At 48.8% G+C, this 20,899-nt stretch overlaps 1 protein-coding gene across 5 annotated transcripts in view; it reads left to right on the forward strand.

The window, feature by feature from the left end:
• The first annotated feature begins 811 nt into the window (after nucleotides 1-811).
• FLVCR2 (FLVCR heme transporter 2) overlaps nucleotides 812-20,899 on the forward strand; it is a 71,270-nt gene continuing 51,182 nt past the window's right edge. For 3 of the 5 annotated variants that reach the window (XM_039232217.1, XM_039232220.1, XM_039232218.1), the window contains exon 1: nucleotides 812-1,876. In XM_039232217.1, coding sequence (XP_039088148.1) covers nucleotides 1,205-1,876 — 672 coding nt within the window. In that variant the 5' untranslated portion in view covers nucleotides 812-1,204. The remainder of the gene's footprint in view (nucleotides 1,877-20,899) is intronic. The other 2 variants (XR_005528457.1, XM_039232216.1) reach the window with 1 other exon arrangement.

The following is a 20,899-nucleotide window of genomic DNA, read 5'->3' on the forward strand; positions in this document are numbered from 1 at the left end:
AGGAGCAGCTAGCCTGGTGTTTGAACTCAGGGAGAATCTGGGCTCTTATCTGTCCCTGGGCTAAAATGGACACTAGAAGGTATTTATGCCCTGCAGGCCTGACTTTCTGGAGGCGATGACTTGAGGCGTTACCTTCTGTCACGAGCTGGCAGCCCACCGCTACCTGAAGACCACGTCCAGAGCCCGCGCGCGCTATGCCCACAACACCGCTAGCTCTAAACAACCTCCAAACTCCCTTCTGCCCAGGGACCCCACAGGAGAGAAGAGCCCTACCTCACTGGCTCAAATATGAGTTCCGCAAGAAAAGACCACGTCCGCAGGGAAAGCAACCAGCAAAACGAGTTTCCCGCAATTCCCATCTACCCCCGGAGGGCGTCTAGACTGGGAAATCTACAAATCTCTTTATACCGAGAGTTCAGCAAAGATCTGGGAGTTCAGCCAAGTGGGAAAAAGTCCGGAATCCCTCTTGGATCCCCCAGAACACTTTGGGGGCGCCGGGCATCGGTGCCCGCGCGCAGGGAATGGGGGGGACACGCGCGGAGGAGACTCTGTCTGCGGGGTTACCTCCGCAGCGTCCGTGTTTTTTTTCCTGCGGCTCCCCTGGGAGGGGCAAATGCACTGGAGGGGCAGTGCCGGGGGTGGGGGTTAGCCCAGCGGTTTCCATGGCACCCGGGGCGTGGGGGAGGAATGCACCCCGCAAGCTGTGTCGAAACAACTGCGCAGCCGGACCAGCCCGGCTGGAGAAGGCCGGGGGGAGTGAGGGGGCAGGCGGGTGGGGGAGGCCGGGCCGGACGGGGGTGGGGCGGTCACGTGCGCCCGAGGGGGCGGGGCCCCAAGCCGGCCCGGGAGCAGAACCGACTTCCACCTAGAGGCTCCGCGCAAGGCGTGAACTTTTTCCCTCCCGGAGACTGAGGGGCTGAACTTGGCCTGAACCCCTGGGGAGGACTCAAGGCACCCGTAGCCACGACCGGGCTGAGGTGTCGGGGGCTGAAGACACCAAGGAAAAGTGGGAGCAGAAGTCCGAGGGTGAGTGCAGGGAGCTCTTCGCAGCTGTTACGCAGGCTCTGGTCTCCGTTTATTCTGGGTGGGCGACAGCGCAAGTGCCCCGGCAGCTCGCAGCTCGAAGGCAGCAGCCGAAGCCGCTGTCTGTGAAGACTGCTGGAGTCCTCGGCACCTGTCTAGGGCTTCGGGAGCGGCTGTGGTCATGGTGAGTGAGGATCCCAACCCACAGGAGCACGGCGGCGGCACCCCTGCGCAGGAGCCCGCACTCCGCGCGGACCGCAGCGCCTCGGGGCACCCGAGCGTGTCGGCCCACCCCAGTGTCTCCATCCACCCCAGCGTCTCGGCCCACCCGAGCAGTTCGGCCCACCCCAGTACGCTGGCCCAGCCCGGTGGCTTGGTCCACCCCAGTAGCTCGTGCCCCGAGGACCTTAGTGTGATCAAGGTGAGCAAGCGCCGTTGGGCGGTGGTCCTGCTGTTTAGCTGCTACTCCATGTGCAACGCCTTCCAGTGGATCCAGTACGGCTCCATCAATAACATCTTCATGAAATTCTACGGCGTCAGTGCCTTTGCCATCGACTGGCTGTCCATGTGCTACATGCTGACCTACATCCCCCTGCTCCTGCCCGTCGCCTGGCTGCTGGAGAAATTCGGCCTGCGCACCATCGCCCTCACCGGATCGGCTCTCAACTGCCTGGGGGCCTGGGTGAAGCTGGGCAGCCTGAAGCCGCATCTCTTCCCAGTCACCGTGCTGGGCCAGGTCATCTGCTCTGTGGCCCAGGTCTTCATCCTGGGCATGCCCTCCCGCATCGCTTCCGTCTGGTTCGGGGCCAATGAGGTGTCAACAGCCTGCGCCCTAGCTGTCTTTGGTAATCAGGTGGGTTGAGGAGTTTGCCCACGTGCAAAGGAATGGGCGTCATGTCATTGGGAGGCTCAGTGAGTTAGAGTGTACCTGACCGCACCTAAGTCTGCGGGGGACTGTCATTTCCTGACTTCAGCGGTGTTTGTGACTCTGGGTGACTTCGTGGCTGGGTGTGACTGACAGTGAGAGTGAGTGATTGTGACTGGAAGGCTGTGGGAGAGGAGTGCAGGGAAACAGAAGGAGGAGACCTTTTCTTTCTCTAACAATTTCTCCTCCCCCAGCAGAAAGCATGCTTCTGGAACATAAGCTTTGTTTATGGTCTCCTTCCTGACCCTGACAGTCCACCAGCCTAGACCTGTGATTCCAGGAAAGTTATTCTTTCTCAGGGAGCAGCCCATGGGTGTCAGATTATTCTGATATCAGCAGAATTAGCAGATGTTTTTAGCCTGACTAACCAGCTTTTCCTAGAGTGCAGCGTCTCCTCTAGCATGGACTCCCACAGAACAGTGCCCTGATGGTGCTTGGCACAGTTCTTACCTTCCTTTATACACAGCTGAAGCCAGAACGGTGGGAACAATGCTTCGGGCCAAACTCCTTCCCTGGGGATTAAAGCCAAACCCAGCAGGATGGAGTAGAAATCTTTCTCGGAATTTCCAAGGCCTAGAAACCTTTTGCGAGATGTGTGGAGAGATGTGTGGAGAGCTCGTATCTCAATCCCTTCTCTCGCCTTCTTTGTAGAGGGAGGATCTCAAATTCTTTGCATCTCAATTGAGGTTATGACCCCCAAAGTTGGGCATTTTATGAATCTCATTGCCTTCTCCAAATATTTGAAGCAAATATGTACGGGATCCTCCTTTATCTGGACCACTGCCTGTGAGTCTTACTTCTTCGCAGGCGGATGCAGTTGTGGCTGTGATCAGGAACCCTTAGTTCTTATGGCGTTTTTCCCTTACAGGAGGGTAAAGCTGGGAAGTGAAAGGCAGGACCTTTCAGGCCTCCCAAAGGTTAAATCTCCCTATTACCAGCAGAACAGGATTCAGACAAGGTCACTGCAATACAAACCCATTGTTTGGGGAGGGCAGGATTGCTAACTGGGAGAAGACCTCAGATAGCCTGGCAAGATCAGAGAATGCAGAATTTTTCTGTAAGCCATAAAGCATAAACTGACAGGTTTTCAGGTCCCTTCTCACACACCTGTGAGGGAACTTAATGCGATATATCTTTAAAATTTAATAAAACTATTTATTCATTCCCCCACACGCACTCCCTACCAAGGTTAGGAAATGCTAAGAATTTTACATTTAAAAACACTCTGACAGCATATATTTGTATCGCAGAGCCAGTCTGTTTCATTTGATCTTTTAGGCTTCACCCTAAAGAAAAAAGTTATAAAAAACTGAATCGTTTATGCTTCCTCACGTAGAGATGACCTGTCTGGTTCCTGGCATGTGTTTTAACCTTTCTTTGTGAAGAAAGCAGGCTGAATGGAGGAGAAATATTATTAGAGTGTCCTGAGCTTTGCTGCTTGGAAAAAAGGCTCTACACATTTGTCTACACAGATTTCAAATGCTTCTCCACAGAAGACTTCTTTGTGGCTTGCAAACCTCACACTGGTCTGCAAACACCTGTGCCCTGGTAACTGACCTCTAGCGCCTCTGGCATGTAACATGCGTGCGCCAGCTCTGCCTGTATCAAATGTGTGATTCATTTATTCACTCATTCATTCATTCATCCAGCAAGCATTCACCTAGTATCTGCCTTTTGCCCGACACTGTGCTAGGGCTGTACAGGCAATGCCTGCCTTTGTAAAGTTCCTGGACCAGATTTTAAAATCATGCCTTGTAAACAAATGAACAGACAAACAAACAAGCACCCGGACCTACGCATAAAAGACTTATTTTCATTCTCCATGGGGTTTTTAGTATCTTCTTTGCCTAAATGCTTAGGAACAATTGAAAGGGATGGAAAGGCACTTTCTCATCTATTATGTAACTTTTCAGTTCTGCGGGGTAGGTGGGACCATCCCTGTTGTTACAGGTGAGGAAACTGAGACCCAGAAAGATAGAGGAAGCCTATCCAGGGTCGTACAGCTACTAAGTGGTAGAAGGGAGATTTAAACGCAGCTCCACCTCCAAAAGCCCATGTCTGTAGGCCAGTTCCAAGCTGTCATGTGGATAAAGCATATATTTTAATTTTTTTAATGTTTATTTATTTTTGAGAGAGAGAAGGAGAGAGACAGAGAGAGAGACAGAGCACAAGTCGGGGAGGTGGAGAGAGAGAGGGAGACACAGAATCCGAAGCAGGTTCCAGGCTCTCAGCTGGCAGCACAGAGCCTGATGTAGAACTTGAACTCACGAACAAAACCGTGAGGTCATGACCTGAGCCCAAGTGGGACGCTTAACCAAATGAGCCACCCAGGAGGCCCTAAAGTATATATTTTTTAAAAGGGGGCCGGGCAGGATTTTGAGGTTCGAATTATGCCCCTTGTGTCTGGTTGATGGTGGTGATAAAGTATCCAGCAGTTTTCTCCAGGATCAGAGCCTCCAACCTGTTTTCTGTTTGGAAGTGCCTGGCGTGGCATTGCCTCCCCACCCACCGTGTTGTAAATTGCAAAAGGGCAGATTCTGCCCCTTTGAGCCTAGCAGAGGCTCAAATAGAGGCAGGAGGCACAAGAAAGTGGGGCTCTGGTCTTTGGGAGAAAAGAAACCTGTGAATCCTCAGCTCTGGTGGGAGAGGGAAGGAGTCTTAGAATTGCAACCAAGCCTCTTTGGCTCTGGCCAGATGCACAGCCTGGCATTTAGCAACACTTGTTCCATTGCTTCCCATGAAATGATCCACATGGGGTTTTGAGTCATGCGGACAACGTTAAAGCAGAAGGGTTGGGTGAAAGCCCTGTCTTAGAGTCTGGTGATAGAATGTGGAGGCCAGAAGAGACCAAGTGAGCTCTGGGCCCCAATGAGCCTATAGCACCAGGATGGGAAGGGCCTTTGTCAAGGGCCCTTGAGCAGCCGAGAGCACAGTGTCACCCAGAAACAGAGCAGGAGAGAGTGTTTGCTTTTCAAGTTAAGAAAATGTAGTAGGCTCCCCTTATCCACAGTTTCACTTTCCAGGGTTTCAGTCATCTGCGGTCAGCCTGGAAACAGATGGGCCTCCTTCTGACCTATGAGAAGGTCACCCATAACCTAACACTATGTCACAATGCCATGTCATTCACCTCACTTTGTCTCATTACATAGGCATTTTATCATCTCACATCATCCTAAGAAGGGCGAGTACAGTACAAGAAGATATTTAGAGAGAGAGAGGCGACATTCATATAACTTTTATTACAGTATATTATTGGAGTGGTTCAATTTTATTACTCGCTATTGCTAATCTGGTACTTTGCCTATTTACAAGTTAAACTTTATCATAGGTAGATGTGTATAGAAACAAACGTGGTATGTGTAGGGTTCAGTACTAGCTGCAGCTACCGGCATCCAGTGGGGATCTTGGGATGTTCCCTGTGGATAACTGTGGGCTCCTGTATGGTAGCCTTGGAGAAGCAGTTGTGGAGCAGACACAGCTGGTTGGGCTGTCGGGAATAGCACTGTCCGATAGAAATATAGTGCAAGCCGCACATACAACTAAATTTTCTATTAGCTACATTGCAAATTGGTGAAATGTAAATTGTTTAAAAAGTAGAGAGAGTAGGGGCACTCATTCAGTTGAATGTAAGACTTTGGCTCAGGTCATGACCTTACAGTTCATGGGTTTCAGTCCCTCGGGCTCTCTGCTGTTGGCACGGAGCCTACTTCGGATCCTCTGTCTCCCTCCCTCTCTGCCCCTCCGCAACACCCCCCCCCACTCTCTCTCTTTCAAAAGTAAATAAACATTTAAAAAAAAGAAAGAAAAAGTGGAAAGAGCAGGTGAAACTAGTTTTAGTACTAAATTTTCTTTAACCTGATAAAGTCAAAATATTCTTTCAACATATAATCAATATAATAAAATCACTAATAAGTTATTTTACATTCTTTTTTCATACTCTTTGAAAATAGGAATGTATTTCACACTTAGAGCCCAGTCACGTTTCCCAGGAATGATGAGGTGTGTTCCATAAACAGGCTGGACAGAATGATCTAGGGGGCGGGAGGATCCAGTTTTCCTTGACCCTCTTAGGGGCCCTGGGTGGGTCTAAAAATTAAACTGATGAAGACAGATTATCAGGAGAACATCATCCAAATTTATTTTTTTAAATTTTTAATGTTTACCTTATTTTTTGAGAGAGAGAGAGACAGAGTGTGAGCAGAGGAGGGGAAGAGAGAAGCAGGCTCCAGGCTCTGAGCTGTCAGCACAGAGCCTGACGCGGGGCTCGAACTCACGAACAACGAGATCGTGATGTGAGCAGAAGTCGGTCACTTAACCCACTGAGCCCCCCAGGCACCCCTAAATTTATTTTTTAAGTGTTTATTTATTTTAAGATACACAGAGTCCACAAGTGCATGTAGGAGAGGACGGGCAAGGGAGGAGCAGAAAGAGGGAGGAGGGAGAGAATCCCAAGCAGGCTCAGCAGAGAGCCGGAGGAGGGGCTCGACCTCACAAACCATGAGATCGTGACCTGAGCTGAAACCCAGAGTCAGATGCTCAACTGACTGAGCCAGCCAGGCACCTGCATCCAAATTGATTATAAGTATTACATGGCATGGGAGCCTCCCTGAGGAAAGGAAGAACAGTCCTGTGTACGTTTCTAGTAGGTCTGATGAAAAGAGCACCATCGTGGTCAGGAGAATGGAGTTATCGTAGTGGGCTGGGGGAGCTGCACGCGGCCTGGTCGTTAGGGTTCTCCTTGGCAGCCCTTTGTCTTCAGAGGTAAGGGTGAGCCTTTGCTCCTGGCATGAGAGTGGCAGCTCTTGCAGGCAGTTTGTAAGGCCTGTTTCAGGGAAGTAGGGCGAGGAGGAGGAGGAGGAGGAGGAGGAGGAGGAGGAGGTCAGAGTGACTCTCCTGCTTCTGCTGTTTCCTCAAACTCCTTCAGCTTAAAATATTCCAGGGGCCATGATTTGGAGGACCATGTCCTGAACTCCACTGTATTTCAATATCGGAAATCAGATTCTAGCAGATAAAGATGGGCTCTAGAAAACCGAGTCCAGCCTTGAGGAAGTGGTGTTTGCTGGCCGATGGTGTGCTAATAGCCAGAGGGGTGTCTGCTGGCACTGACTCGGGTCACCGTCATGAGGTGGGGGGGTCAACCTACTCTTGTTTCAAAATCATGGTCATCGGATGTGTGAAGGTCTACGCTTATCGCTCTGGATGTTTTCTTTTTTTTTTTTTCTTAAAAAAATGTGGTTAAATTTTTAAAGTTTATTTATTTATTTTGAGAGAGCAAGAGATCAGGCGGGCAGGGTTAGGGGCAGGGGGCTGGGGTGGGGGGAAGAAAATCCCAAGCAGGCTCTGCACCATCAGTGAGTGAGGGAGGGGCAAAGAGAAAGACACAGAATTGGAAGCAGGCTCCAGGCTTCAGGCTCTGAGCTGTCAGCGCAGAGCCTGACGCGGGGCTTGAACTCACAAACCGTGAGATAGTGACCTGAGCCGAAATCAAGAGTCAGACACTTAGCTGCCTGAGCCACCCAGGCGCCTGCCACTCTGGATTTTCTAACGTCAGAGACGTTTCACAGTCTGAGTGAAGTTGGGGGCGATGAAGGCAAGCTCTTGTTCTCTTCCAGTGATTGTTCTTGTCCCTTAAAGCACACGGAGCGGCTGCCCACATGGCCGCTTCTTGGCCTCCCCTTATGCGCTGGAAGACAGGAATAGGCCAGGGCCTGGAAGAGATGAAGGTAAGTGGTGACTGACTTGGGTGAGTCAGTGGTGACTGATGGGGTGGGGCCAGGACCAACCATCAAGTGCTCCTAGGGGCCAGCCAGGTCTTAGAAACGTGACGGAGTCAAGATGAAGTAGGGGTGTGGTGGGGTCACAGCAAACGTGAGAGTCCGTTCCCAATCTAGACAGAGCAGCTGGGCCACTCCTGCCGACTGTTGATGCACAAAACGTGACCCAGTGTAACCAGATCTCATTGGTGGTGGTGTTTTTTTCAGGAGAAATAAGACATCCAGATATTTAGGTGAAGTTTGTTCTGTTTGTTTTTATTCTGGTAGAAGAGACATAACATGTATCATTTTAACTCTTCATGAGCATACAATTCAGTGGCATGAAGTACTTTCAGTGTTATGTGAACATCACCACTATCTATACCCGAAGCTTTGTCATCTCCCTCAACAACTCTGCACCTATCAAGTAACCCCTCCAACCCCCCTCCCTCCAGCTGGGAGTAGCCTCTCTTCTGCTCTCTGTCTCTGTGAATTTGCCGATGGCGAGGGACCTCATATAAGTGGAATCATACAATATTTATCTTTCTGTGTCTGGCTTATGAAACCTATTTTTTTAAGTGCTGATAACTAATGCATGAGTGTGCGTTTAATTATATTCTATCTTTTGAAACTGTGGATCAGATAAAACTTAGAGTTTGAGGGGTGCCTGGGTGGCTCAGTCGGTTAAGTGTCTGACTTTGGTTCAGGTTACGATCCTGTGGTTTGCGAGTTCGAGCCCCCATGTCAGGCTCTGCTGACAGCTCAGCGCCTGGAGCCTGCTTCTGATTCTGTCTCTCTCTTTGCCCCTCCCTCGCTCTCTCTCTCTCAAAAATAAACATTTAAAAAACCCCCACAAAACTTCCATTTTGAGACTTCCAGGGAAGGTAAAGTGGAGGTGAATTCTAGTTTTCCTTTGTCAGAAAGCCCGCACCAAACATGTGGGCTGGTGGAAATGAGCTTGGAGGCTGGCAGCTCTGGGGAGGAAGAGTTCAAGACCAGTGCTCCAAGCCAAAAATGGTGACCGCACACCTCACCCGAGGGGCTGGATAAAGATACAGAGGCGTGGGCCCCTACGAGGACTTCCTTAACTGGACTCGCTAGGGGTGGGGCCCGGGCTCCTGTCTTTTCACCAGCTTCCCACGTGAGACTACCGATCAGCTTTTGAAATCGCTCGGAGAGAGGAGCAGCAGGACATGGGAAGGCAGCCTCTTGCTCAGAGCCATGGTCTTGTCAGGTCAGACTTATTATGTGCTTGTTGTATGCGGTCTGGTGTGCAGGTGGGAGCAACTGGGAGCTCAGCCGGTCACCCTTCAGATTGAGGGAAGAGGCTGGGCTGGGGGGTGGGGCTCATAATTCAGACTTATTTAAGGTTTTGAACATATACTCCAACCTGGGGGGTGGTTGGGGGCAGGCCCTGATAGAATGTGAGGGGGAACCTGGCTGGTGCCCCTGATCCTTTGGTTTCTTTGACCTTCGGCTCAGGACGCTGGAGTAGGCTCAGATTGGCCTGGCCTGACTTCTGTCTTATATCTGTTGCCTTGGAGGCATTGTGGCAGGTGCCTGGCAAGTCCGTGGAATCAAGGCCATGTCTTTGGGTTAGCACGCTAAGACCCCTACTCCTTGCCATTTCTGTCCAGTCTATCTCTCGTTCCCTCTCAGTCTGGTCTGTCTGCTGACCAGTGTGTCTCCTTACTTCTCTCCTTGAAGACACACTCACTGCTTGGGGAATAAGCCTTAGGCCTCGAAGAGTGACATCAGCAAGATGGTGGGTCAGGAAGCTTCAGACCCTAGCTCCCCCCCACCCCCCAGAAATGTTAAATAAACTAGAAACCAGCTAAAATAACTTCTTTATGGGTGTTCTGGAGATGCATCAAAGATAGCAACCAGGCAAACACCCAACCAAGATAAAGCCGCGTTCAAAATGGTAGGACATTTCATGGCCTCTTTGCATACATTTTCCCTCTCTCTCCTCCCTTCCCCATGCTGTGCTCCCAATAACTAGTTCCTTTCTGCAAACTGAATTTGCAACACTTTAACCTAATTGTATTTTTGTGCAGTAACAATGAACAATCCAAAAAGGAAATTGGGAAGACAGTTCCATTTACAGTAGCATCAAATGCAAAATACCTGGGAATAAATTTGCCAAAGACTACTGGACGACTTAATATTGTTGAGATGGAAAAACTACCAAAAACAGTCTCCAGAGTTAGCACATTCCACATCAGAATCCCGATGATGTTATTTGCAGAAATAGAAAAATGGCTCCTAAAATACATGTGGAAATTTAAGGGACACCGAATAGCCAAAACAATCTTGGAAAAGAACAACAAAGTTGGAGGTGTCACACTTCTTGATTTTAAAACTAATAATGAAGCTGTACTAATGATGGCAGCACAGTACTGGCAGAAGACAAATGTCTAGACCAATGGAATAGAGAGTAGAAATAAACCCTCACATATGTAGTCAAATGATTTCAACAAAGATGCTAAAGCCAATGGAAGCCACTTATTTAAAAAGAAAAGACTATTTTTTAAATGTTTATTTACTTTTGAGTGAGAGAGCATGGGCAGAGGAGGGGCAAAGAGAGAGGGAGACAGAGAATCTGAAGCAGGTTCCAAGGCACAGAGCCCGATGTGGGGTTCGAACTCACGAACCATTGAGATCATGACCTGAGCCGAAGTCTGAAGCTTAATCGACTAAGCCACCCAGGTGCCTCCCAAAAGACTGTTTTTGTTGAGGTTTCCATCAAAATTAAGTAGAAGGTACAGAGATTTCCATATACCCCCTACCTCCACCATGTATAGCCTCCTCCCTTCTCAACATCCCCCACCAGAGTGGTATATTTGTTAGAGTTGTTGGGCCTACATTGAAACATCATAATCACCAGTCTTTTCAATAAACAGTGCTGAGAAAAGTATAAACCACAGTGGCACACTGGTTACAACTGATGAACTTATATTGACACATCATTATCACTAGCCTTTTCAACAAATGGTGTTGGGAAAACTAAGACCGTTAGAAGAAAACACAGGGGAAAAGCTTAATGATGTTGGATTTGGTGATGATGGCAATGAATTCTTGGTTGTCATACCAAAAGCATGGTCAACAAAAGAAAAAAATAGATTCGCATTGGACTACATCAAAATAAAACCCTTCTTTGCAACAGAGGACACTATCAATAGAGTGAAAAGGCAACTCATGCGATGGGAGAAAATATTTTTAAATTGTATATCTGATAAGGGGTTAATATCCAGAATATATAAAGAACTCCTGTAGCTGAACAATTAAAAAAAAAACATTCTAACTTAAAAATGGGCAAAAAACTTGAATCGATATGTCTCCAAAAACAGACATACAAATAGTCAATAAAAAGATGCTCATCATCAGGGAAAGGCAAATCAATAGCACAATGAGATACCATCTCACACTTGTTAGGATGGCTATGAGAAAAGGAAAAAGAAAGAAACAAGTGTAGGCAAGGATGTGGAGAAATCGGAGCCCTTGCGCGTTGCTGATGGGAGTGTAAAATGGCACAGTCATATGGAAGACACAGATGGTAGTTAGTTCCTCAAAAAATTAAAAATAGCATTACCATGTGATCCAGCAATTCTGCTGTTGGGTAGATACCTACAAGAATTGAAAGCAGAAAGTTAAACAGATATCTGTATGCCCATGTTTATAGCAACATCATTCACAGTAGCCAGAAAGTGAAAGCAACCTAAGTGTCCATCTACAAGTGAATGGATAAACAAAATGTGATATACACATAAAAGGAAATATTATTCAGCCTTAAGAGTAAAGGAGATTCTGACACCTGCTACACATGGATAAACCAAAATGCTATGTTAAGTGAAATAAGGTAGTCCACAAAAGGAGAGATACTATATGATTCCACTTATATGAGGTATTGATGTGTCTTCTTTTCTGATACCAACCAATTCTCTAATTTTCTATAGTACCAGCTGGGCGTCCTACAATTCAATTTAATTCTGACACTCACTAGTTGGAGTTAATGCAGACCAACCCCACAAGTGGAGGGCTCAGGTCCACAGACTGCCTCCACTTAAGATACCATTGGCAAGTCCTGGTGGGGGCAGCCATACTTCTGACTGACTGGTTAGAAACTGAGGGTTCCCACGACCCCAACTCGAGCTCTGTAACTTGCTAGAATGGCTCCCAGAACCCAGGTAAACACTTTACTTACTGGTAAAGTAAGTAACTTACTTCACTGGTTTATTATAAAGGGTACAACTGAGGAACAGTCAAATGGAAAAGACATGGGGGCCACTCTAACCATGCCCCCCTCCGGTACTGGCGTGAGGTGTTCACTGACCGGAAAGCTCGCGGAATTTCCTTGTTCCTTGTGTTTTCATAGAGCTCAAATTCCAGTTTCCTTCCCCACCTCAGAGGTCGGGTCGGGGGGAGGATGGGGCTGAAAGTTCCCAAACTCTAATCCCCTGGTTTTCTGGAGATTAGCTCTAAGGCCATCTACAGGCCTTCCTCTAAGGCCTCAGTAGCATAAATTCAGGTGTGATGGAAAGGAGTTCGTTGTGAGTAACAAAAGATACTCCCATCACTCAGGAGATTCCAGAGCTTTGTGGCAGGAACCAGGGACAAAGATTAATCTATTTTGATTCTCCCACAAGTACAAAGAGTACTCCAATTAATAGAAAGCAGGACGCCGGCTGCCAGGGGCTCAGGGAGGAGGGGACTGAGAGTTAGTGTTTGATGGGTACAGAGTTTCAGCTGGGGAAGCTCAGAAATGTTCTGGAGCTGATGGTTGCACAGTATGTGAATGTACTTAATGCCACTGAACCACACAGTTAAAAAATGGTTAAAATGCCGGGGGGCGGTTTGCCCCGGTGACTCAGTCGGTTAAGCGTCTGACGCTTGATTTTGGCTCAGGTCATGATCTCATGGTTCGTGATTTTGAGCACCGCGTTGGGCTCTGCACTGACAGTGCAGGGCCTGCTGGGGATTCTCTCTCTCCTTCTTTCTGCTCCTCCCCTGTTTGTGCTCTCTTTCTCAAAATAAAAATAATAACAGTGATTAAAATGGGGCATCTGGGTGGCGCAGTCAAGCATCCGACTCTTAGTCTCAGCTCAGGTCTAGATCTCAGGGTCCTGAGTTCCAGACCCATGTTAGGCTCTATGCTGGGCATGAAGACTACTGAAAGAGAGAGAGAGAGAAAGAAAGAAAGAAAAAGAAAAGAAAAGAAAGAAGGAAGGAGGGAGGGAGGGCGGGAGGAAGGGAGAAAGTAAGAAAGGGAGGAACATGGTTAAAATGGTAAATTTTATGCTATGTGTATTTTACCAGAAAAAACAAAAAAGATCCACTGCTTGTGAGGTGTTTCCTTCTGGCTGGGTACCTGCTCACCGCCTACCATCCACTCATCAGTCTCTGTGCTTGGAAGAGTACATTCTGGGCCTTCTGTGTGCTTGCTAAGATCACTGGGTTCCTGGCCTTTGTTTTCCAGAGGTTTGTGTTTCCTCCTCTTCCTATCTCTTCTGTCCATTTCCCTTCTTTCTCCTCCTCCTCTTTTGGCTAAATGGAAAACTTGTCAGAGGACTGGAAGTTTGACCAACACGCCTCTCCTATGTTTCAGAGTAGGGCTCTGGGCATAACAGTTGCCTGCAAATGGATGGACAAATCAATACGCAGGAATTAAGGTGACTACTTAGTTGAGAGCTCAGGTCATTGGAGGCAGGGACTGTCATACCTGGATTTGTCTTTCTGATGTGATTTAATCTTATTCCTTCAATGGAAAAAGCTATGGAGTCCTTACTGTGTGCCTTGAACTGTGCCGGACCCCCTATGGTTGAGAACACCATCTTTAGCTCTGCTCTATACCCTTGGACAAATCCCTTAGGTTTTCTGTTTTGACCTCTTTTGTAAGCTGGAGATAGTATTGGCCGCTGCAGAAGGTAAAGGAGAGGATTGAGGCAAACGGAGGGCTTTAGCTAGCAGAATTTATCAGGTAAGAAGTGCTATATGAAGAAGAGATGTTATCAGTATTGCCATCAGCAAAGGCAATTTTTTTGGGCTGGTTCTTTTTTTTTTTTTTTTTAGTTTATTTATTTTGAGAGAGAGAGAGAGCGAGCATGGATGAGAGCATGGGGGATGGGCAGAGAGAGAGAGAGAGAGAGAGAGAGAATCCCAAGCAGACTCCACACTGTCAGCACGGAGCCCAACATAGGGCTCAAACTCAGGAACAGTGAGATCATGACTCAAGCCAAAATCCAGAGTTGGATGTTTAACCGACTCAGCCATCCAGGCGCCCCTAGGAGCTGATTCTTAGTGAATGAGGTGACCACAAATTGGGTGGGTGGGCCGTTCCAGGAAGTTTCCAGGCAGTATTATGATAGGGGCTTGTCCCATTGAGAGCTGCTCAAACTAAAACCTGTATATAGGTGCTGGGAGGTGGTGGTATCTTCCCAGTGTGTGGTGATGACACCTGTTGTCTGTGATAAAGACTTTGGAGTCTCTGGGGAGACCCCTGGGCCAACCCCCACCCCCACAGTCAGTCCTTAGTCTCACAAACCTAAGCTTCTACTGGAGGAAGTCGGGTGTTCAGGCTTCTCAGGTGGACACAGCTGTTTTCTACTGCCTGGTTCTTGATCTTTTTCCAGCAGTGCTGTTAACAGGATGTCCTCTCCTTGACTTCAGCCCCCAGCCCCCAACATCAAACGGCCCCGTGTGGATATCAGGATAAGGGCTGGACCCCCATCAGGGATGATAAAGAACTTATGGTTAATGTGAAAGCTGATGTTTCCTCTTGTTTCTTTGTTCTCTGTCTCCTGACTTCTCTCCAGCACCCTCCCTGAACTTCACCCAGTGAAGCATCTTCCTCCTGTTGATTATGTAGGACTAAAGGCCGTTTTCTTTAACTGAGTCATTCAGAGGTGGGAAGGCTTCCTGGAGGTTCCGGCGGTCCATCTTGATTCTTCTGCTCTCTGACCTTATTCCAGGCATCTTTCCTTTTTTGTGCTGTGCAAAAGCATTAGCTCAGCTTCTCAGCCTCACACAGTTCAAGACAAAGCCTTGCTGGGGCCTGAGGACACATAATAGTGCCATCTGTGTGTGCTGTAGGGGAGACGGAAGGCAGGCCTGGGCTGTTTGCTTACCATCTTCTTGGAACTAGACTGTGCCTCAGAACCTCATAATAGAGCAGTGTTTGCTTTGGCTCCCATCTGCTGCTTCTCTACGGAGGAGGTGAACACAAATTCCTTTCATTTCCTGGAGACCGCTTTTGATTAGACGGCTCTGCTGGCTCCAGAGGGGCGGGCACAAAGGTGAACAGTTGGGAGAAGTGTTTTCTTTTTTGTCCCTCCTCTTCTCCCCTCCCCTAGAAATTCCTGCGTTCTGCCTAAAATGACTGTGGTGGCCTGGCCTGGTCTCCTGTGATGGCTCTGGAGACAGCTTTCTGTACATGATGCTATTCGTTGTGTCTGTCTACTCAGAAGTGTGGAAAGTGAGCAGCCATGAGTCATCGTGTTGAAGCAGGGCCCCTTCCAATGGGCTGTTTGTGTGGGGTGGTGACTGCCCCTTAAGCAATCTGTGCCTCCTCAGACCTTTGCCCTGGCCTTCCAGTTCCATGCTGGACATGTTGGCGCAACCACTCGGTGATCTCATTCAGGGGACTGTTTCTCCTCTTACCAAGGAGCTTGGTGGGAATTCATATCTCTCTCCCGCTCCCACCAGTCCTGCCTAGGACACCTAAGGAATACGGCAGCTGAGAATTGCCTCTTGGCTTCTTTCCTTGGGGGCAGCGAGATCCACCAGGAAGTGTGGGCCATGAACCTTAGCATCAGAACCACCTGGGGTGTGTGTTAAAAATGCAGATTCCTGGGCACCAGGGCAGACCCAAGGAATTAGCCTCCCTGGGTGGGGCTCAGGAATCTGTGTCTTTGGTTCTCTGTGGGGGATTCTGCTGCCCACTGACATGTGAGCTTGTGATGGGGAAGCCATGGAAACCAGACCCCAGAGCCCTGCTGGACGCTGTGTTTGGGGCCTCCAGCAAGACATGTGCCCTCAGCGTGGTTATCTGTAGCAAGAAAGCCTGCCTCACAGGGTTGCTACCCGAGTTATGTGAGGGAGAGTGTGTGCGGAAGCCCTTGGAGTCAAATAAGCCCTCCATACACGGTTACTGAGCCCACACCTATCTTCCCTCCCCTTACCACACTGGGCCTCTGCAGCCCTCTCTGTGACATTGTTGGATGTCAGCCACTTTCCTTCATCTCTGCCACTGTCCCTGAAGTGTTTGCCCACAGATCCGGCTCTCAGTGTCATAAGTGGGTAACTTCAGCCGCCCCGCCTTGGTCCACTCTCTCAGCCAGTGAGCTGGTGGGGGCCAGCGTCACCTGCTCCTGCAGAGAGATCAGGCCTCACACAACCTTGCTCTTAGTGCACCGGCCAGAGGAGGCCACGCCCGGTGCACAGCAGCAACGGAAGATATTTAGATGGGAAGATGGGAGTCTGGTGCTCTGATTTTACACTTTAGCTGTGGGGCGTTATCTTCCCACTGCGTTTTCTGGGCTTATCATCTAATAACATGTCAGCTGTGGCCTCAGGAGGGTGGGGGTGGGGGCGAGTGAGGAATGCAGCTTGACTTAACCCTCTTACTAATCTTTTCCACCTTTTATGTGTGGCTAGACCCCCTGAGAAAATCCCCTCCACCTGCGTCCTCAGTTCCTGAACCTTTGAAGCAGGTCCTCAGGAAGAACAGCAGGTGGCTAAAGCCTCTCTCTTCCGGGCTGGCTGAGGGGGGCTGGAAGGGTGAAGATCAGGGCTCTTTGGCTTTTGGAGCGCTTTCCTGTCCTCTAACCATTCACCACCCTGCTTGCCGGGTGTCGCAGGAGTGTCACTGTCCCTGTCACCAAGAGACCATCTCAGCTTCTGGTCTGCCATGTGGCCTTCAGGCAGGCATGTCAGTAACTCTCGCCCTATTTGTGGAGGAAGACAGTCCTCCTTGCTAGTGTTTGGTTCACAGGCTGTTGTGGGAGGAGATGAAGTTGTATTGCCAGAGACCAGATCACTGGCTGGTTTGTTTAGAGGGACTTAAGGAGACACCGACATTCTCTCTTCCCAGGGGGCTGCCTTCTGATTCACTGTCCAGAAAGAACTTTGATGAGAGGTACAGAGTAAATGTGTTAGCCGTTTTATGCTGTCCCAAACACAAGTCTCAGTTATAAAACAAACTCGCTGCAAATGATTGCATCAGCCCCTGGATCATCTGGAGTCTCAGACTGTGTCTTCTTGGGACCCGTAGCCGCTGGGTGCCTTGCAGCGGCTCAGCGAGGTTCTCTGGGAAGAGAGCAGGGCTAGGAATGGGAGCATTAGAAGCCTCAGTGTTTACTTCACTGCTCTGTGACTTCAGCAAGTTGCTTAAACTCAGGAAATGAAGAGCGCAACATGCCCCTCAGAGGGCTTCACCTGTACCTACCATTGACCTCACTGGGTTGCCTTGCTGCTTAGATTATATGCTGGATGTGTAGGTGCCTTGAACACTGAAATGTTGTGCAAACCTTGACTTTTAACCGCCTTTAGGAAAAAAAGACTCTGGACTTGCCCCGTGACACTTGAGGAATAGAATGGCTTTCCTGTGCATAAATCATGTGCTCTCTGTTTTGTGAAGTCCCATGTTGTGCACTTGGCTTGAGGGCCACAGCCTCTGTTTGTAGGTAGAGCTTGGCATTCTTGCCTTTAGAGCCAGCTCTTCGTGTCAGAGTAAGCTCTGATCATTCTAGCTCTAGGGACCTCCCCCAGAGCCTCTGGTTTCTGGAGCATTTCCACTAATTTGAACCTCTTGAGCCAAGGCATTCTGTGGCCCAGGAGTCATGCAGAGCACCCCGATTCCTTTTGAATTCCAAGAAGGGGCTTTTGCCAAGGGTTGGCCCAAAGCAGCTTTTCAGTCTGTAAGCACCTAGGATGGCTCCTCTCTTCAACGTAGAGACATAGCAGGGGTGGTGATGTGGTTTTGGGGTGATGGGGAGGGGGTCCAGAGCTGAAGGCCAAGAAAGAATTCTTGAGATGTCTTAGGTGCACAAAAGGTGATTTTATTAAAGCATGAGGACAAGATCCGCGGGCAGAAAGAGCTGCACTGGGGTTGTGAGGAATGACTGATTCTATGAGATTTTCTATCCTCTGGAGGGGAGGGTGATGTTAGCACTCCAGAGAATTGAGCCTGTAGGTTTCTGAAGATTGCCTTTTTTCTTGTAAATCATTAAGACAGTTGCCAACTGATGGAGACTTACTTCTGGCATGACTGATCTTTATCTATCAATTAACCATTTGTTTTTCCCTTTCCTTTGTTCTCAGGCAGCCAGGGGTGCCTGAGGAATGTCACACATGTCCCACCTATGGGGAGGGGGTGGTTAGCTTGTGCTTTGCCCTCAGCTTGTCTTTGCCCCCCGCCCCCCCCCGCCCCCTCCCGCCGTCGGTGGCCTAGCACAGAGCCGATTTGGTTCACACCATCAGGATCTTGGGCAATTCTTGCAAGTACGTTACCTTTTCTGCCTCCGAAGCTCCTCCATCTCCTGAGGGAAGAGGATACCCATTATCTGCCCCAGGAATGGCTGGCCCTGTATTCTTCTGCTCCACAAAAATCCATGGACTTTCTTAGGGTGTCCTCACCTTGGGCCAGACCTCTGTCCCTTACAAGTAACTCACAATAGCTCCTGGCCATCCTGTTTTTGTCTGCTTGAATTCTACTTGTTCTGGATTGCATCCCTTTCGGCTAGCCTCCACAGTGTCCCCAGTTGACAGCAGTTATGGTGACCAGTGGAAGCCAGTGAATGAAGGTGCTCATCGTCTTGGTGGGGTAGTGCCACATGCTCTGTTATAGGGCTCAGCGCTTACAGAGTCCACTCTTGGGAGCTATGGGTTTTTTGAGACGGTGCAGCACAACTTTTATTATTTTTATTAATCGAACAGGTGTTTATTGAGCATTGAGCATCCACTTTGTTCTAAGCACCTCCTGAGTGCTAAGGAGGAAGCAGTGAATGGGGAAGAAAAGATCCCTGAGTTCACATTTAAGGGTGGAGAAATGGACCTCTAAGGAAGTAACTAATGGAGTGACTAATAGTAGAAACGTTAGGCCAAGTGGGAGGGGAGGTCACTTCAGAGCAAAATATTGGGAGATGTTTTTGCGTAAGTCGGTCTCTGAGTAACTCCCGAAATTACAGGGCCAGATCTGATGGTACTGCTTTCTTGGAGGTGGTGTTAGATATGGGTGGCTGGTAGTTTTCCTGGTGCAAGGCTTAGATTTCTTTCTCTTTCTAGATTTCTCCCTGGGATCATGAGGCAGGGTTAGTTAACTTGGAAAGTTGGCTTCCTAGGAAAATGCTACATGGACTCAGCCTGTCTGTTTCTGGAGACACACCCTGAAGAAAGGATCTGGGTCATTCCATGGCAACTCACAAAACAATAACTCTTCCAGGGGCTGCCTGTGAGTAATCACCTGGGTCCGAGTTTCACCCCTGAAAAACAAAGGGGAGCGCTGTCACTAAGAAAGTCCAGTCGGACTCAAGAGAAAATATGGGAGGGTCAGAAACATTTATTGTCACAGGAACTACTTTTAAGGGTGACAGCATGTGACATCGCATGCTTGGGCTGTTTACCACCATCTGCACACAGGAGAGTAGGATGCGTCCATCGGCTGCTGTGCGGGGGCATCTGGGACAGAGTCGGTGCGAAGTGACAAAGCCTTTGAATAGAGCTTTGCACATCGCCTACTTCACATGTGAAACACTGGGAGAAAGCGAGGTCTGTGCTCCGCCACTTCGGCTGGACTTACGGTTTGAAAGATGCCCCCTCGCTTTTCCTCTTTTGCAGCTGAGTCATGGGGAAGTTCTGTGAGCCTGTGGTCTTTGGTCATCGGTGCTATTAGCAGAGGGGCCTTTGAGTGGTGATAGCAGTAGCGACCCGGGCTCTTAGTAAAAAGGGAAGCAGAGGAGGCTTCACGTCTTCCCTCAAATAGAACTAGACTGACCCTTCGCAGATCTCACCAGGAGGACAATTTCAAGAGGAACCCCAACCCTAAAAAGGAGGAGTTTGTGTCCCAGGAGGCTTGTGGGTTGATGACTGAAAGCAGGCACAGATAGGAGGCTCCGCTAAAAACAAATGCCTTTTGTCAGCATCTGCCCCACTCTGACTTTTATTTACATATAAAAAAATTTCCCTGTAGAACTCATACCCCTTTCCTAAACATAGCATCTTCTCTGTTTACAGCCTAGGGTACTTCTGCTCTTCAACTACTTTGCATCCCCCCAAAGATGAGGAGGAAACCCAGCACCAAGGCTGTAGGTCAAGATCAAGGTATATTAGATAGCTTATAAACTTGGTGATGTGAGCTTTTTGTCTCCTCCCTTACTTCTTAATTTTTTTAATGTTTATTTATTTTTGAGAGAGAGAGAGAGATAGAGTGTGAGTGGGGGAGGGGCAGAAAGAGAGGGAAACACAGAATCCAAAGCAGGCTCCAGGCTCTGAGCTGTTAGTACAGAGCCTGACTTGGGGTTCGAACCCAGCTCATGACCTGAGCTGAAGTTGGACACTTAACTGACTGAACCACTCACGCGCCCCCCTCCCTTTATTTAGTACTACCAGTTGGTGCTCAATAAATACTGGGTATAGGGTTGTTTTTTTTAATGTTTATTTTTGAGAGAGGGAGTGAGTGGGAGAGGGGCGGGGGGTGGACAGAGGATCTGAGGTGGCCTCTGAGCTGACAGCAGACAGCTGGATACCAGGCTCAAACTCATGAACCATGAGATCATGACCTGAGCTGAAGTCAGATGCTCACCCAACTGAACCACCCAGGTACCTCCCAAGTGTAGGTTTGAGGGTGGGAAGTCAATTAGCCCATATTCCAGTGGCCTCCATATCTAATCTTGAGAGCCCTAAATTTGAGGTCTTCTGTCTCATTCCACTGCACATCTGCATTCTTTTGCTGGTAAACTCTTGGAACAAAGCTAATTGCCACTGTGCCCAAACTGTTTGCCATAGAGGAGACTGTAAATACTTGAGTTAGGTTTGAGCTATACAATTCTAAGAGTTACCTCTTTGTTCAGAAGGCATTTCCCAAGAGTCATCTCTCCCTTGGCATTGTGCTCGGTGCAGTGTGGGGAGGAGTCACACAAGGCAATGTTAAGCAATGACCCTGTCCTCAAGGTGCTGACAACCTAGTTGGGGAGACAACAGTACC

This window comes from Hyaena hyaena, unplaced genomic scaffold (assembly GCF_003009895.1).
Source record: "Hyaena hyaena isolate Hyena2069 unplaced genomic scaffold, ASM300989v1 scaffold_65, whole genome shotgun sequence".
Lineage (NCBI taxonomy): Eukaryota > Metazoa > Chordata > Mammalia > Carnivora > Hyaenidae > Hyaena > Hyaena hyaena.